This window comes from Moschus berezovskii, chromosome 1 (genome assembly GCF_049115385.1).
Source record: "Moschus berezovskii isolate FMDL1 chromosome 1, NW_MosBer_1.0, whole genome shotgun sequence".
NCBI lineage: Eukaryota > Metazoa > Chordata > Mammalia > Artiodactyla > Moschidae > Moschus > Moschus berezovskii.
This window is the reverse complement of record NC_142460.1, coordinates 130,539,070-130,556,957: the sequence shown is the minus strand read 5'-3', so window position 1 is coordinate 130,556,957 and position 17,888 is coordinate 130,539,070. Positions and strand designations below refer to the sequence as shown.

At 44.1% G+C, this 17,888-nt stretch overlaps 1 protein-coding gene across 7 annotated transcripts in view; it reads left to right on the top strand.

Annotated features, from left to right (window-relative positions):
* SCHIP1 (schwannomin interacting protein 1) overlaps positions 1-17,888 on the top strand; it is a 190,047-nt gene that overhangs the window by 99,069 nt on the left and 73,090 nt on the right. Inside the window, exon 3 of one of the 7 annotated variants that reach the window (XM_088839452.1) lies at positions 9,667-11,621. The exons of the other annotated variants lie outside the window; for them this stretch is intronic. Within the exon in view, the coding sequence (XP_088695578.1) occupies positions 9,667-9,876 (210 nt within the window). The 3' untranslated portion in view covers positions 9,877-11,621. Of the gene's footprint in view, positions 1-9,666; positions 11,622-17,888 lie in introns of those variants that run through there. 7 annotated transcript variants of the gene reach the window in all.

Sequence of the window (17,888 nt, the reverse complement as noted above, 5' to 3'; positions counted from 1 at the left end):
TCCTCTTCCCTAGGAAGGGGCAGTGTGGAGCTATGGGCAGAGACTGTCTGGGGTCTGCTGGGCCTTTGTGTGTGTGCAGGGCGGCCTGGGGTGGCAGGATCCCTCTCACTGCCATCAGTCTCGCAGCATCAGGAGCTGTGCCAAGCCTGTGGCACTCATCATCTTACATGGCCTCTTAACCCCACTGCCAGGAGGCGCTGAGGCTTGGAGGAGCCAAGTTACCTGCCCAAGGATTGGGCACGGCTGGCCCAGAGGTCTGCTCCAGTCTGTGCTTCCTCTCAGGTCCTTTGTCTTCCTCTCAGCTGAAGACTTTTTATTCCCTCATTAACAAAATTATAAGTTATAGGTTCTTGATTTAAACATGAGAGTTTGTGTGGTCTTTTCATGTCCTTCCTTATCTGTCTTAGTTACGCATTCCTTTCAGTTTACTATAAAACTGAATAGCTTAAAACAACAAACATTTATTATCTCACAGTTTCTGATAGAAACCTGGGAGCAGGACTTTCCTGGCAGTCCAGTGGTTAAGACTTTCGCCATCCAGTGCAAGGGGTGTGAGTTAGATCTCTGGTCGGGGAGCCAAGATCCCACATGCCTGGCAGCAAACAGCCAAGACATAAAACAGAGCAATATTATAATAAATTCAATAAGGGCTTTTTAAAAAATGGTCTGCATCCAAAAAAAAAAAAAATTCTTTAACACACGCACAAAAAAGAAATCTGGATGCTGCTTAGCTAAGTGGCTCTGGCTCCGGGTCTCTGGTGAGTTTTAGTCAGAATGTCCACAGGGCTGTAGTCATCCAAAGGCTTGACTGGGGCTGGAGCGTCCTCTTCAAGGTGGCTCACTCACGGAGCTGGAGGTTGGAGGCTTCCGTTCCCCACTGTGTGGCCCTCTCCATAGACTGCTTGAGGGTTCTTGCAACTTGGTGGCTAAGTTCCCCCAGTGCAGGTGAATGAGGTGAGGGAAAGAGAGAGCAAATCTGTGCTTCTTAACCTGGTTTCTGTGTTCCTTCTGCTTTTCTTTCCCCCCTGTTCTATAAAAGAAAGTCACTAAGTCCATACTCAAGGGGAAGAGAATGGGGCTCTACGTCTTCAAGGGGAGAGTATCAGAGAATTTGTGGACATATTTAAACCACCTCACTCTCTCTAGCCCATATCCATACATCTTCTAAGGCAAACAAGACAGAAGAGACCCACCATCTCCAAAAACTAATTGTTCTGCTCTTTCTCTGTTTAACTTTCACGTGCATGTTCACTCCAGTTGAGAAAACATTTTCCTAACCCTAAACTACTACCTAAGGAAATGGCTGTTCCTATAGCAGAGAAATCTTTACTTTCCCAAGGAGTGTACAGAGACTGGAAAATATAGGGCTACCGCTTGTCCTCTTGATTAAGCCCTGGCTTGGGGGGCTGTCTAGAATCTGTCTCTCGCTTTTTGTTCTGCAGGACAGTGGTGTAAGTGGGGCTGAGCTGGTGCCTGTGGCACCCTTACCCACAGATTCTGCCCCATGTGAATTTTTCTTCCTGTCTCCTAAGTGAGACAGGGCCTCAGGGTGGGGCTTAGCCCCCAACTCCACCCTACTTGGGCTTCCTAGGTGGCACTAGTGATAAAGAATCCATCTGCCAATGCAGGAGACATAAGAGATGCTGGTTTGATCCCTGAGTCGGGAAGATCCTCGGGAGGAGGAAATGGCAGCCCACTCCAGTATTCTGGCCTGGAGAATCCCATGGACAAAGGAGCCTGGTGGGCTATACTCGATGGGGTGGCAAAGAGTCGGACAAGACTGAAGCAGCTTAGCATAGCACCACCCCCATTTGGTACCCGCACCCTTGGGGCAGATGGCTCAGGTAATCAGTTCCTGGGAACCACCTCTCTCTGGGCAAGATGGTCTTATCAATAGTTGGGATCAGTTGGTCATTTCCAGGTTTGAATGAAGGTTGTGCTGGTTACCAGGGTCACACACCTGACAACCTGCTCAGCTCTATTGTTGGTCACTCAGAACTCTCTGCCCAGACCTCAGGTGGATGCTCTATAAAAAGGCTTAAGTGGCTCTAGCAGGGCAACCCCAAGGTGAATTCTATATGTGAAAGTGTTTTTCTCAGAGTAAGAGAGCAAAACCAATTCTAGAATTGAGGTGTTCTTACCTTTCCCCCCGCACCTACCTTAATCAGAGTAAGCATTAGTGACTTCTGCCACTTAAAGGTAAATCAGACACCAAGACTAAACACTTGAGATTATGATGTCTTCCTTTGAGAGGAAATGATTAAAACTTCTAAAAATTGTAATTACAGACAAGTTAAAAATGTATATGTATATATATTTTCAAATGAATTTATCAATACAGTATAGAATATTTTAAAAATCTTCAGCTTTCGTTCTGTCTGAAATTAAATGGATCTTACCACAAAGGGGTACAGGTAGTTATTAGCAACATAATTAAAACCTGAAGAAAAGTAAGAAAGGAATGAAAATGTGTGCCTGTTTGGTCATTCATTCAAGAAATGTTTGTTGAGGTGCCTGGCACATGTGAGACAGTTTTCTACATGTTAGAGACAGCTGTAAACAAAATGGTCCCTTCAAGTCCTAAGACTGAAATGATACCAGGAGTTAAACAATAAACAAATAAGTACTTATATAATATTTTATTTATTTGGCTGTGCCAGGTCTGCATTGCAGTATACGGGATCCTTTTTTAAGTTGTGGCATGCAGTATCTAGTTCCCTGAGTGGCATAAAGGTGAGAATACCATGACTTTAGGTAGGGGGGTCAGGTAAGGCCTCACCATTAAGGCAGCATTTGAGGGGAAACCTGGAGAAAGTATGGGAGCAAGTCACAGGCTACATGGGGCAGAGAGCTCCAAGCGTGAGAAGCAGAGTGCTTAGCTTGATCGAGGACTAATAACGGGGGCGTTGTGGTGGAAACTGAGAAGGTAAAGGGAAGCACAGGGAGGCAGAGGACAGAGGCCTCCCAGGCTCTGAGCAAGAATTTGGCTCCCGTTCCTGCTACGAGAAGATTTTGAGCAGACCTGAAACTGATGCACTCAGATTATCCTTTAGAAGAATTAATTCTGGCTGTTTTGTTGAGGGTAGACCAAGGTGGAAGAAACTGGAAGGATGGAAGCAGAAAGTCTGAGTAGAAGATCTGGGTGGGAGATGGTGATGATTCGCAGCAGAATGGTAGCAATGGTGGTTGTGAGAAGTGGGAAGACAGTGGATATATTTGAAGGTTCAGCCACAGAGGATTTGCTGATAGGTAGTGGGGTGTGAGAAGCAGGGAAAAGTCAAGAATGACCCCCAGAGTTCAGGCCTGATTAACTAGAAGCATGGAGCTGTCAGATACTGGAATGGGGAAGACCAGGTAGAAGAGCTGCAGAAGTCAAGGGTTGTAAGAGATCAGGAGTTCGCTTTAGGACTGATAAAAGTAAGATATTTATTAAACATGCAAGTAGAATTGGTTGAGTAGGCAGTCAGATAAAGGAATTCAGGAAATGGTCCAGGTTAGATGTGTAAGTATTGGAGTCCACCAGCCGAGAAACTGGCTGACATTCTGAGGAGAGGGAGTTCAGATAGAGAAGAAGCCCAAGCATTGTAGCCATGCGTTCCGGGAAACAAACTCACTCAGAAGGACAATGCAGATAATGGAGTGCAGTTTATTATACCAGGGAGCCCAAGGCAGAGTCTCCGCTTTAGCCAAGGACCCTGACCAGTTTTTGTGAAAACCTTATATACCCTAAGCTTCTGTGCCCAAACCCACCTCCCCAAAATTCCCTGAAACTAGTCTGAACAAAAGAAAAAGAAACACACAATCAAAGTTAACCCGTGATTCATATGCCTTAAGCCTAGGTAGTTAACAATGGACAATTAGCAATAGACCTGTGGTCATACCTCAATAAGCAGAATAGAATGTATGATTCTATTCAGTTACACAGATAATTAGGGTATTATTTAGGGTATTCTTTTAGGTGAAGGAGAGCCCTGGAGCTCTTCCTTCCGGGGGCCTGGTTTTCCAGTTGGTATATCATTTCCATAGATACTGGGCATATAGCTCAAAGTCCACAATCCGGCCAAGATGGAGTCCTACTTTCAAGATAGAGCCTGTTCTTTCCTCCTTCACAAGGACTGAGCCTTGGGTGTTCTAGTGCAGCGCTGCCCAATAGAATATTCTGTGATGATGGAAACATTCTCTGTCTACTCCATCCAGCACACTAGCCACTAGATGTGGCTATTGAGCACTTAGGAACTAAGGAACTAAAATGATAATTTAATATAAATAGCCACTCAAAGCTAGTGGCTACCATATTGGACAGTACAGCTTCAGTGGGTAAAAGTTGAAGAAATGAGGAGGAATCCACAGAGGACAGACCTTTAATGTAGGAAAAGACCCAGGAGAGAATGTTGTCTAGGAAGCCGACAGTATTGACTATTACTCACTGATCTGGCATGAGAAAGACTAAGACTTGACCTTGGTATTTAGGGAGATGTAGCGGAGAAGGCAGTGGCACCCCACTCCAGTGCTCTTGCCTAGAAAATCCCATGGATGGAGGAGCCTGGTGGGCTGCAGTCCGTGGGGTCGCTAAGGGTCAGACACGACTGAGCGACTTCACTTTCACTTTTCACTTTCACACATTGGAGAAGGAAATGGCAACCCACTCCAGTGTTCTTGCCTGGAGAATCCCAGGGACGGGGGAGCCTGGTGGGCTTCCATCTATGGGGTCACACAGAGTCTGACACGACTGACGTGACTTAGCAGCAGCAACAGCAGCAGCCATTTCAATGGCCTCGGGTACACAAAAGCCTCCTCTCTGGAGAGTGTTCGAAAGAGAAGAGAGGGCAGAGGGAAACTGTAGACAGTGAATCTGGACAACTCTCTGAAGGAGTGTTGTGGTTGTCTACGAGAGTATGGGGGGTGAATGGACGGGGGAATATAGAGGAGACCGGCAGCAGCGAGGGCACCCTTGGGGTTAGTGGTCATGAATTTCAAGTGAGATCAGTTGGTATGCTTGTGTATTTTTCTCCAGCCACAAATATCAGCCTGAGAACAAGCACAGAGTAGCAAAGAGCTGAGTTATCCACGGCTGAAATTTAACCAAAGGAGTGTGAAGTGAGTCAGGGAGAGAGTTGGTGGTTGTAACGATGGGCCATGGAGTTTCAGATGTATATAGAGAGAAGGGAGGATGTAAAGGGAGAGAGGATGGTAGAAAGGTGGGCAAGAAATGGGGTGTAGGGCCTGGTGCAGCTGAAGAATTGTTGAAATTAGAATACTAGAGCATCAGCCAGAGTGATGAGGCGAGATTGTTGGAGAACAGGAGGCTTGGTCAGTGATGGCAAGGTCAGGATAAGAGCGTGGGAGCAAGTATAACTGAGATAGAACGGAAGAAGAGGGACTTCCCTGCCTGTCTAGTGGTTAAAAACTCAGAGCATCCACTGCAAGGGTACAGAGCACCCCATCACTGGTCCAGGAACTAAGATCCTGCATGCCCCAAGGCACAGCCAAAAGAGGAAAAAAGAATGGAAGAAGCAGTCAAGGAATTTACAGGTCAGGATATATTAGAGGGATTGTTTAGCAAACATGGACATTCCTAGGAATACAACAGGACTCACAGGGGAGAGGAACTCCTTAAGGGTTGAGGCAGAGTCACCTGGGGAGGAATAGGTGATTATAACCTGGAGGGCTAACTCGGGGTGACTGAGGAGCCTGAGCAGGGTGTTAGGGAGAGCAGCAGTGATCAGGAAGCAGGAGGTGAATAGGAAGACACCACCCATCCAAAAGACCCTTTTAGTAAGAGGGAGGTGGGAAGGCTAAGAGCTGCCACTTGAAAGAGCTATAAGGGAGACAGTGCCTTGTTAGAGCAAGACAGTGAAGTGGGGCCCCCCGGGAAGGCTGTGGGGGACTTTGGGAGGGGGAGGAGCTGGCCCTGAGATGGGGGTTAGAGAGCCGTACGGAAAGCAATACAGGTGGATGAGGGATGCCCCGAGGGGTGAAGGAACATGACTAGGAGCGAAAAGTCCTCTCAATAAAGTTGATGGTCTGTCTCTGAGATCGACACTGAGGGGGACGCTGCTCGCTGCTCGCATTGGAGGCAGAGGGTGAGTTCTTGCCCAGACCTCTGCAGTCTTTGGGCTGATATCTTTGGTGGGGCTGAGTGGTCTTAGGCGGAGGATGTGAGTCAGGAGAGAAATCTCCAGTACAGAATAGCCCCACCTGCCCTGGTGTCTGTATCTCTTAACCTGCTCTTTCTAAACTTGAAGCGGCTGAGCTTAAACCCATCACTGACCTCAGTTAGCTCTGCTTTTGTAGTGTGGACTCAATCCTACGCTGGAACGGGAAAGAATAGCACCAATGTCAGGGCCAGCTCGGGGCCCAGCAGCTGGCATGTGGTGGGTGCTTGGTAAAGGTCATTCTCCTCTCCTTCTCATTAGCCTCTTAAGTTTCATTTCCTCTTCTATTGAGGGAATTTTCATCTTGCCATTGATATTCACCTGCCAAAATCAAAGATATTTCTTTCTTTGTATCTGAGAACCCATGGAAATATCAAAGGAAATGTCTATATGTCTGGTTCCCTCTTCACCCCTCCTCTGCCACCCAGGATGGGTGTCATGGCTGTGTAACCTCTGCAGTTCACACAGGGCCCCAGGCTTCAAAGGCACTGGCTCTTGGCTTCATGCTCTGCTGCTGCCATACGGAAATTCTTAATAATTTTTGAACAAAGGGTCCCCGTTTTCATTTTTCACAGGGTCCTACAGAGTATGTAGCTGGCCCTGTGATTATAAATCCAGCCCCTAAAAGAACAAATAACAGGTAAAAAATGACCATGGAAGAGTCAGGCCACTGGATTTATCTTCCCATCCACGTGTCAACGTTTCAATGATGGGTAATTTGAAAATAATGAAAACACCTTAACTATATCATTTGTAAATCAGAAAATAATTGAGTACATCTGAAATCTTCAGTTCAGTTCAGTTCAGTCACTCAGTCGTAACCAACTCTTTGAGACCCCATGAATCACAGCACGCCAGGCCTCCCTGTCCATCACCAACTCCCGGAGTTCACTCAAACTCACGTCCATCGAGTCGATGATGCCATCCAGCCATCTCATACTCTGTTGTCCCCTTCTCCTCCTGCCCCCAATTCCTCCCAGCATCAGAGTCTTTTCCAGTGAGTCAACTCGTCGCATGAGGTGGCCAAAGTATTGCAGTTTCAGCTTTAGCATCAGACCTTCCAGTGAACACCCAGGATTGATCTCCTTTAGCATGGACTGGTTGGATCTCCTTGCAGTCCAAGGGACTCTCAAGAGTCTTCTCCAACACCACAGTTCAAAAGCATCAATTCTTCGGCGATCAGCTTTCTTCACAGTCCAACTCTCACATCCATACATGACCACGGGAAAAACCATAGCCTTGACTAGACGGACCTTTGTTGGCAAAGTAATGTCTCTGCTTTTTAATACACTATCTAGGTTGGTCATAACTTTCCTTCCAAGGAGTAAGCGTCTTTGAATTTCTTGGCTGCAATCAGCATCCGCAGTGATTTTTGGAGCCCAAGAAAATAAGGTCCTTGTTAGTTATCCATTTTAAATATAATAGTGTACACATGGGAGAAGGCAATGGCGAGCCACTCCAGTACTCTTGCCTAGAAAATCCCATGGATGGAGGAGCCTCGTTGGCTGCAGTCCGTGGGGCGCTAGGGGTCGGACACGACTGAGCGACTTCACTTTCTCTTTTCACTTTCACACATTGGAGAAGGAAATGGCAACCCACTCCAGTGTTCTTGCCTGGAGAATCCCGGGGACGGGGGACCCTGGTGGGCTTCTGTCTATGGGGTCACACAGAGTCGGACACGACTGAAGTGACACAGCAGCAGCAGCAGCAACAGCAGCAGTGTACACATGCCCATTCCAAACTCCCTAACTATCCCTTCCCCCCGTTTCTTCCCTGCAGCAACTGTAAGTTCATTCATGAAGTCTGTGAATCCCTCTTAGTCTTGTCAGCTCGTTTGTATCACTTCTTTTTTGATTCCACATGGAAGGGATATCAAAAAACACCTCCTTCTCTGCCTGACTTATTTCATTCAGTACGACACACTCTAGGTCCGTCCATGTTGCTGCAGATGGCATTATTCCATTCTTTTTAATGGCTGAGAATAATATATTCCATTAATATACTTACTGCAACTTCTTAGTCCTTCCCTCTGTTGATGGACATTTAGGTTGCTTCCATGTCTGGGCTATTGCAAACAGTGCTGCAATGAACATTGGATGAACACCCAATTTTCAATCATATATTTCTTCAACAATAAGAACCAGCATCACTTTCAGAAGGATTCTTCATCTATTCTCATTACCCCCATGTATCAATACATTGAAAATCTTAAAGTTATTTTTAACTCCAAGTGAAGCATGACTCAATTATTATCACACCAAATACAGCACCGAGTCCTTCCCTGAGAGCCTTTCTCACTTGCCCATAGGAACTCTCTTGGCTTTACTGGAGACATCCGTTCCCTGTAGAGTGTACATCTTAGAGCAGTGGCCTTAGAGGAAGGAAGGAAAGAGACACCAGGGCAGGGCGGGTGTGCATTCCACTTATTGATCTGGGGATAGCCAGCAAACCTGCCTCATTCTCTCACTGTCTGTGAAAAGCAAAGTCTCTACACAGATTAAGGCATCAAACCTGGATTATGGTGATTTGTGCTAAATGAAGCACCTCCTGGAGTTATCTAGATTCTGCAGCGCTAGACCTGTACTATGCATTTCCCAGGTGGCGTTAGTGGTAAAGAACCCCGCCTGCCAATGCAGATGGCATAAGAGACTTGGGTTCAATCTCTGGGTCGAAAATCCCTTGGAGGAGGGCACGACAACCCACTCCAGTATTCTTGCCTGGACAGTCCCATGGACAGAGGAACCTGGTGGGCTACAATCCATGGGGTCGCAAAGAGTAGGATGTGACTGAAGTGACTTAGCATGTATGCACGACCTGTATTCTATCCATTCTTTAACTCTGATTCACAATTAATTCATCACTGAGAGAGGGCAGGCCAGTGCTTGGAGTCCTGAAACTTGAGTAGCAGCTTTACCGTAGAGATCACGACGCTGCTGTACTGTGGAATAGGAGGTATTTTCTACGAACAGCACGCTTTGGGATTAGGTAGACTCAAGCCACATCCAGTTTTTATTCTTCAAACAATAGAATACTTTCTGTAAAACCACAACCCAAACTGCAGTTTCTTGCTTGTTTTTAAGCTGTCATTTTTGTTTGTTTTCCTCTAAGAAAACAAAAGTGCTCATTTTTTCTTTCTGTGCTTTTTCTCCCTCCAGCCTAAACCTCCATGAAAGGCAGGCAAATTTTTAAATGTCAGTCTTTCACAAACCCAGTTCACCTTCACCCAGGTCATTTTGCATCTTATTCTTTTGGTTAGGAAACTAGTTGGGACACTTTGTCATTCCTTAAATATAAGAATTCTGACACTGTACACTTATCAATATCTTTTTTATTTTTAGATGCACAAGTTGCCAGTGGCAAATTGAGAAGGGAGGAAAAAAATCCACTAAACTGTTTCCTTTTTTTTTTTTGAATTAATTTTGAATTCAATTGGGGGTGGTAGTCTAGTGAATGCACTTTAGAATGTGTTAACCTTCCATGGGGAGCTGTAAATGATTATTTTTTCTCTCAGGTCCAGCTGGCACAGTCGGTCCTGTTTCTGAGGCAAATTTACAAGGTGAGGGGCCCCTCTGAGTCACTGCTCACAAGGAGGGAGATGCAGCCGGAATGCCTCACCTTGCTTAGCTCACAAGCTGCCCATCAGCCACTTGGTGTACAGGTGAGGCCTCCCCCACTGTCTTGGGATGAAGAAGTGGCTGTTTCACCGGCTTTGCCCCAGTGATGAATTGAACTAAGAGCAGCTAGTTGCAGGCACTGTCCTGCCCTGGATCCCAAGGCCTGATACAAGAGAATTTCAAGAATTTCCTTCCTTCCTTTCTTCCTTCTATTATTGATTACCTGCTGTGTGCCTGGCCCTGTGCTAGATGCTGGATGGAAAGCTGGATGAAGTACACAGTTCAGTAGAGCAAATCAACATTATACATCCCACAAGTTAACAGATACTTACACATTGTGTGTGTGCTAAGTCACTTCAGTTGTGTCCAATTCTTTGCGACTCCACAGACTGTAGCCTGCCAGGCTCCTCTATCCACAGGATTCTCCAGGCAAGAATACTGGAGTGGGTTGCCATAAAGTGCTAAGAAGGAAAACATGGTGTTGGGTCTTCCCTAGTGGTCCAGTAGTTAAGAATCCACCCTGAAATGTAGGGGACATGAGTTCAGTCCCTGGACAGGGAACTAAGATCCAACATGCAACTGAGCCCACGTACCACAACAAGAGAGTGAGTACACAGCAAGAAAAGATCCTGCCTGATGCAAGGAAGATCTTGTGTGCCACAAATAAGACGCAACACAACCAAATAAATACAGATGAATTAAAAGAAGAAAAGAAAACACGGTGTGCTCAGTGAATCTGAAAGTTGCTTAGTCGTATCCGACTCCTTGCGACCCCATGGACTATACAGTCCATGGAATTCTCCAGGCCAGAATGCTGGAGTGGGTAAGCTGTCTCTTCTCCAGGGGATCTTCCTGACCCAGGTATCGAACCAGGGTTTCCTGTGTTGCAGGCAGATTCTGAGGCAGGACCTTATTTAGCCTTGGGGCTAAGGAAAGGCCTCCAACTTGAACCCAGAGGTGTTACTCCAGGTTGAGAGACAGCTCCTGAGAAGGGCCTGAGACAGAAGCAATCTTGGATTTTCTAGGAAACTGAAAGGCAGCCATTGTGCCCAGAGCTAAGTAAGCAAGAAGGTGGGAGGTACAGAGGAAGCCTGGAGAGTAGAGCAGGGCCTGTGACAATGTTAGGGCTTTAGAATTTTAGCCTAAACGTTGTAGGAAACCACTGAAGGATTTTAAGCCAAGACGTGACATAATCTGATTTATGTTTTCAGAAGGATTTTTCATTCACAAACAGGAAGTCTACAAAAGCTTAATTTTGTATAACAATTTGGGAACGAGATCAAGAAAGGATGCAGCTATGGAGACTTTGAAATCAGGGGCAGCTGGGTGAATGAATGAGGCTAAACTCCTTTGAAAGGGACGTTTTATAAATTTATGCCATCTAACATTAGAGTCGAAGGTCTGATCGCCTCCGTTGTAGTGACGGCTCTGGTGAAGAAATCACTTCTGTCCTTGGGAAAGCGAATGTGATTCCTAAAACCTCAAAACAAAACACAAGTGGCTGGAACCATCAGAGTGCAAAGCAGTCTGTCTGCAAAGCAGCTGTGAGCTTTTTCAGCTGTTCCTCAAGTTACACTGGGGGCAGAGGCCATGAGACGGGGAGAGGAAACGTGGGTGTTCGGACAAAATGGATCATGTTTATTTTTCCTTTCTTCCCCTCTTTTGATTGAATGGTAGGAAACTCACCTTCCCTCAGCATCATCTCAGATGAGGAGAGAGAAAGATCGGGGTGAGGCAGACAGGTGTTCTAGGAAGCACCAGATCGCAGAAGGACTGCTAATTTCTGCCTTGGCTTTCTTAGTAAATAATGGATGCACAAACAAGAGTGGAAAAGTCCTAGCACTTAACAAGAAGTGGGCATTTTCTTGACCCTGCTTACGTGTCTGAAAGAGATGCTCTTTGCTATTCACAGAAGAAAACTGGTGAAGTTATTTATATATTTCTTTTTTACATTCTCTTTCATTATAGGTTATTATAAGATATTGAATATAGTTCTCTGTGCTATATAGTGAGACCTTGTTGGTTATATCTATTTTATATATAGTCTGGGGCTGAGAAAGCAATGGCAAGCCACTCCAGTACTCTTGCCTAGAAAATCCCATGGATGGAGGAGCCTGGTGGGCTGCAGTCCGTGGGGTCGCTAAGGGTCAGACACGACTGAGCGACTTCACTTTCACTTTTCACTTTCACACATTGGAGAAGGAAATGGCAACCCACTCCAGTGTTCTTGTCTGGAGAATCCCAGGGAATGGGGAGCCTGGTATGCTTCCGTCTATGGGGTCACACAGAGTCGGACATGACTGAAGTGACTTAGCAGCAGTAGCAGCGTATATCTATTAATCCCAAATCCCTAATTTGTTCCTCTCCCCAACCCCTCTCCTTTGGTAACCATAAGTTTGTTTTCTATGTCTGTGATCTAGTTCTGTTTTGGAAATAAGTTCATTTGTATTACTGTGTTTTTTTGTTTTTGTTTTTTTTTAGATTTCACAGTAAGTGATATCCTATGTAATTTGTCTTTCTCATGAACCCATGACTAACCTTAACCCTTAACAAGTTCACCCCTCATCTACTGGTCAGAGCAGAGCAGCACAGTTTCCTAACCAGTAGATTTATGTTCTGAAAAAATTTATTTCTATAAGATGAGAAAGTTTCTTAATTCCACAGATTTAAGATAAAGCAAGCTAATGTAATAATTCATTGATATTGTAGCATTTTATTATCCTTCAAAACTCTTTTTTAGACCAGCATTTTCTCTCCTACCTTTTAGCAACTAAAATCATTTGAATACCTCTCTTAAAGGGCAAGAATGAGAAAGATGATAAAAACCATTCCAGATTGCTGCTTACCTGGCCCTGGGAAAGCTTGTTAGAGAATCTACCTGAGGAAGCTCTTAAGTATTAAATCGCATTATAACTAGTACACAACTCTTGTATTGGGCGGGGGTGGGGTGGGCAGTGGAGATTTAAAGAGCACTAAAGATTTTAATATTAAATAATTCCTTAGAGATTATGTTGAGTATAATCCTAAATTATTATGTTCTGTCCTGTGTTCAGTGATGAAGCAGGCAAATATGCCAGCTGGTGAGCAGGTAGTTTTCAAAAGAGATATATACTCATAAGTTATTTTGTTTTCCTTCTTTTTATTATTTTTACTTTATTCTATAAAACAAATTTTTTTTAAATAATAGCTCTAACTTTCAAAGTAAACTAAAATTTCATAATAAACTCCTGATCTAGTGTGTTTAGCTTTTGAAATGCTTTTTCTCACAGTCAATGTAAGAAGAAAAGTTAAAAATCATTACTTTCATAATATTTATATTAGGAAAGGTCTTAAGTTGAAAGCAAATAGTTTTTGTGGAACTACCCAGTGCTAATATATAATGTGATATTAATTTTATTTTGTTTTGTTGCTGATGTTGATACTGATTTGAAAGCCTCATCATAAAAAATAAACTTAATTTTAGAAGACAACAGCCTGATGGCCTGAAGGGAAGAGAGAGGGTGCAAGGAGATGACAGTTTGTAAATAAACCCATCTTATAGATTAGGAAATAGAGGCTCTTATATATAAAGTTGCTCAAGAGAATACACCTAATCAGAGGCACAGTCAAGCCCGAATCCAAGCCTGTGATTCCTGGTTCAAAGCTCCATCCATTCTGGAAACCATCAAAGATGGCCTAGATTGTAACTTTGGATATATTAACATTAGTGTGACATTTATGTTCTTTTACTAATGAAAACTTACGTATTTATGTTTATAATTAGTATTAAAAATATCACTGAAATTTCAGTAAGACAGTGGAGCATAATTTCAACACTATTTCTGTTTTCGAATCCTGTTGTTTGAACTGATTGCAAAACACACTTGTCCACTAGAGGTCACCTTTCTTCAAGATGAGGGTCAGTTCCCTTCCCTAGTCTTGAGTCTGGTTTTAAATCAACCACCACCTGAGAAAAATGAACAGCCCTTTTTGTGGTCAGGGACCTCGTGTTGCTTTGGTTGCTGCTGCTGCTGCTGCTAGGTCGGTTCAGCCGTGTCCGACTCTGTGCGACCCCATAGATGGCAGCCCACCAGGCCCCCCCGCCCCTGGGATTCTCCAGGCAAGAATACTGGAGTGGGTTGCCATTTCCTTCTCCAATGTTGCTTTGGCTAAATGCACTTATACTGGTAGGTAACTATTAGGGGCTGAAGGGAGGTGTGCTCCCTTTTTGCCTTACACACACACATACAAACCACACACGCACACATACTTTGTGTGAGTTCTGGCTTGACCATTCTTGATGAACCAACTTACTTTTCTCACACACACACACACACACACTGTGTGTGAGTTCTGGCTTGGCCCTTCTTGAACCAATGTATTTTTCTTTGGAAGGTCTTGTGTTAACCCTGGCAGGTTTATACTACTTTTCACTTTTTCTGCCACTGCTCTCTCTGATTCCAAAGTCAGAGACTAAATGGAGACTAAAAGAAATGGTCCTTAAACGCTGGCATAATTTGGGATGAAACCATATAGACTTCACCCAAATTTATCTAGGAGTCAGTTCCTATCTTTCCTCAGTAACTGACTCCTATGCGGTGTGTGAATTTCAGGCAGGGTTGGCCAGAGAGTACTATGGGGAGAAGACTAGGCCTGGGTCCAGTAAACAAGTGCTTTGGCAGATTGTATTGAAATATAAACCATCTCATTATTCTAGAGGGAGAGGGAGGCAGCGGCTATAGCACCACCTGATGCATCAGGTTTCAGACTGTGTCTGCAGAAACCCCAGGGCTGCAGGAGGTATTTTTAGAGTTTCGTTTTCTCCTGTTCTGTGAACTGCTGAACACCTCAGCCCCTAAAAAGTCAAAGTGGAAATGAAAGAGTTCTGAGATGTGAATTTAATTCAGAATAGAGAACAAATGAAATTGTGAGGCTCTGGGCATTGGGAAAAGAGTTTTCCTGTAAAGCCATGGTAAGAAGTATATAACGACGTTTCAGCCCAAGCTGTAGGGTCTCATTCCCTCATATCTTTGCAAAGAACTTCTCCCCACCCACTTTTCTGACATCAGCATATTAATTTATCCTGCCAGGGTAAGTAGTCTTTTACAGTCCTCAAAATTGAACTTGTAAATGTGTCATTTACCACAAAGGTGGTGGCTCCGTACTGGTCTTGCTGAAAACTCATGCCCAGGTAGGAAAAATGAGCTGGGCTGTCTGTGTGGCCCGGCTGAGTTCAGTGTCAGGTGAGGTCTACACATCTTTTTGGCACATTTCCACATCAAGCCTAGTAGGTGGATTGTGCAAATCACAAGTGAATGCCCAGTGTATCACATGAAGAGGTCTGTTTCCAGGTTGATGACCTGTTGTCAGTCTGGGTACTCTGTCTTTTCCTATCTTGTTTATAAAAAGGAATGTGAGCACTTGCTGTATGTTGTTAGTAAATCAGTTTTGAAATAAATTTTTTATGATGTTGCTTTCAAACTCCTGGACATGTTTAATGAAGACTATCCGGGGATTGCAGCATAAGCTATTATGAAGGACTATTACCATTTCCAGTCACTTATCTGTGTGAAACAGGATTCTCTTGGTGTGGCACAAACAAAATAAAGAAAGCATACAGTTGGAATAAGACTGTCACTGACTTTTATAAATTCTATTTTTAAATTTTTTTATATAAGAAAAACAGTCTCATGTTCCCAGTTAAGGATTTAATAAGTAAATAGTATCAATTTGAATGAAAAATAATTTTATTCTGATTGAAAACACTTTGGTTTGTTTTATATGAGTTTTCATTTGAAAAGCAGACTTGAATACTTAAAGAAAAATGACAGCAATTTTTTTCACACTAACAATTTACTCAGGCAACTATTTTTTTAGTATCTGAAATAATAAGCACAGGTGGAACCATTGTCAGAACAGTAAAAACTTTTGAGTAAATTAATTGATGTACATTTGTAAGACTCTCAGGTAATTTTCTTATAAGGATAAAAAATTACAACCTATTTTTACCCTTCTCTCTCTCCCACTTTTGGGGCTCAAAGGACGTGGGAAGAAGTTGTGGACGATACAAATACCAACCATCCTTTTCTCTGGGAAATGACCTTGATGCAATAGTAGCCTCCAAGTCCACTACCAGGCTCTCCTCCAAGAAGTCTCAGACCAAATTAAGATGCTTGGATCACAGCTTATAAAATCAATTTAAAATGCATATCAAGATGCAAGGGAAAGAGATGCGACGAGCTAGAATACTTAGTGTGATATTGTGATTAGGCCTTCTCCCCCCTTTCTGGCACAGAGCTTCTAAAAACCCTGGAATTTCCTAAGCCATGAGAGTGATAAAGCCTTGTCCTGCTATCTGTGTTAGTGAGGTGATTTTTGAACATACATCAGAATTGGGTCCCTCAGGCTCCCTCTGCAACTTGCTCCCTCACACGACGAGCAGTTTTGGAATTGTATTTTTTGGGCAGAGGACAAATAGGGACAGAATGTGTGTCACCAGTGGGCAGTGTAAAATCTAATGAATATTGAGGGCCTCGGGGTTGTTTAGCATGTCATGAATATTAGGTGCTTCTCTAGTCTTTCCATCCCTTTCTGTGTTGATCTAATTCTGCTGCTGCTGCTAAGTCACTTCAGTTGTGTCCGACTCTGTGCGACCCCATAGACGGCAGCCCACCAGGCTCCCCCATCCCTGGGATTCTCCAGGCAAGAACACTGGAGTGGGTTGCCATTTCCTTCTCCAATGTGTGAAAGTGAAAAGTGAAAGTGAAGTCGCTCAGTCGTGTCCGACCCTTAGCGACCCCACGGACTGCAGCCTACCAGGCTCCTCCATCCATGGGATTTTCCAGGCAAGAGTACTGGAGTGGCTTGCCGTAGCTTGATCTAATTCTTAGGCATCCAGGTTACTAACGTACTCTTTAATACATCACATCTCATGAATTCGGCCTCATTGTCTAAATCCTGCACATTTCATCTGTCTGACAACCCTTTACATACTTCATTGTCTGTACTTAACACATCTTATAGGTTTCATCTATCCCATTTGTTTTTCTTATTCTTATATAGCATTAGTCAACATTTCTCGAATATTCTCAAGTAATACAGCAATGCCTTCTACAAGGTATCTTGGAAGAGCTTTTCCCACACTGATCCTTCTTCTCTGATTCCAGTCTAGCCAGCCTCCCCATCCTTGAGGTCTTTCCCTCAAGGACCCAATCAAGATGCCAGTCTGTGCTCTTTCATCTTTCCCCATCTCCACTACAGGCTCCTCTTTACTCAACATTGCTTTGTAATTTCACTCCCATAGCTTCAGTTTCAAGGCTAAATAAAGCCCTGATATGTGCTCCTGATCTAACTCATCCAGGATCTGTTCTTTCCAGTTATTTCCCACCTAGCATAGTCAGTTTCTCCCTTCTTCCTGGCTCCTCCCCTGATGCCCACATAGACATTTGGATCTCCTCTATCTTACAGATCAACCACAACAACCACCTCTCTGATTCCATTATATCCTCAAGCTATCAACCTGATGCTCTAATTTATCCACAACCTTCTTTACAAACCACTCTCTACTCAGTCCTTCAACTTCTTAATGGCTTGTAACTTGGTTTCTACCCCTAACACACTAGTATTGCAATTATTCTCGAGGGGAACTGATGACCTCTCAGTTGTCAAATCTAACGACTTATGGTTGTGCTTCCCTGCAGTATTTGAAGCCGTGGAGCTCTCCCTTTGATCCCTGACTGTGTTCGTTTTCCTCTTCTTCTCACCTTATCACCCCACCCGCTTCCTTCCTCTTGCCCTCTAAATGCTGGCTTTCACCCTAGGGGATTGTGTTCATTTTCTATTGCTGCTATAAAAGATCACCCCAAACTTAGTGACTTAAGTCAACATGCATTTGTTGTTGTTCAGTTGATAAGCTGTGTCCAACTCTTCTCTACCTCATGAACTGCAGAATGCCAGGCTTCCCTGTCCTTCACTATCTCCCGGAGTTGGCTCAAACTCATGTCCATCAAGTTGGTGATGCCTTCCAACCATCTCATCCTCTGTCGTCCCCTTCTCCTCCCGGCCCACCTTCAATCTTTCCCAGCATCAGGATCTTTTCCAGTGAGTCAGTTCTTCACATCAGGTGGCCAAAGTATTGGAG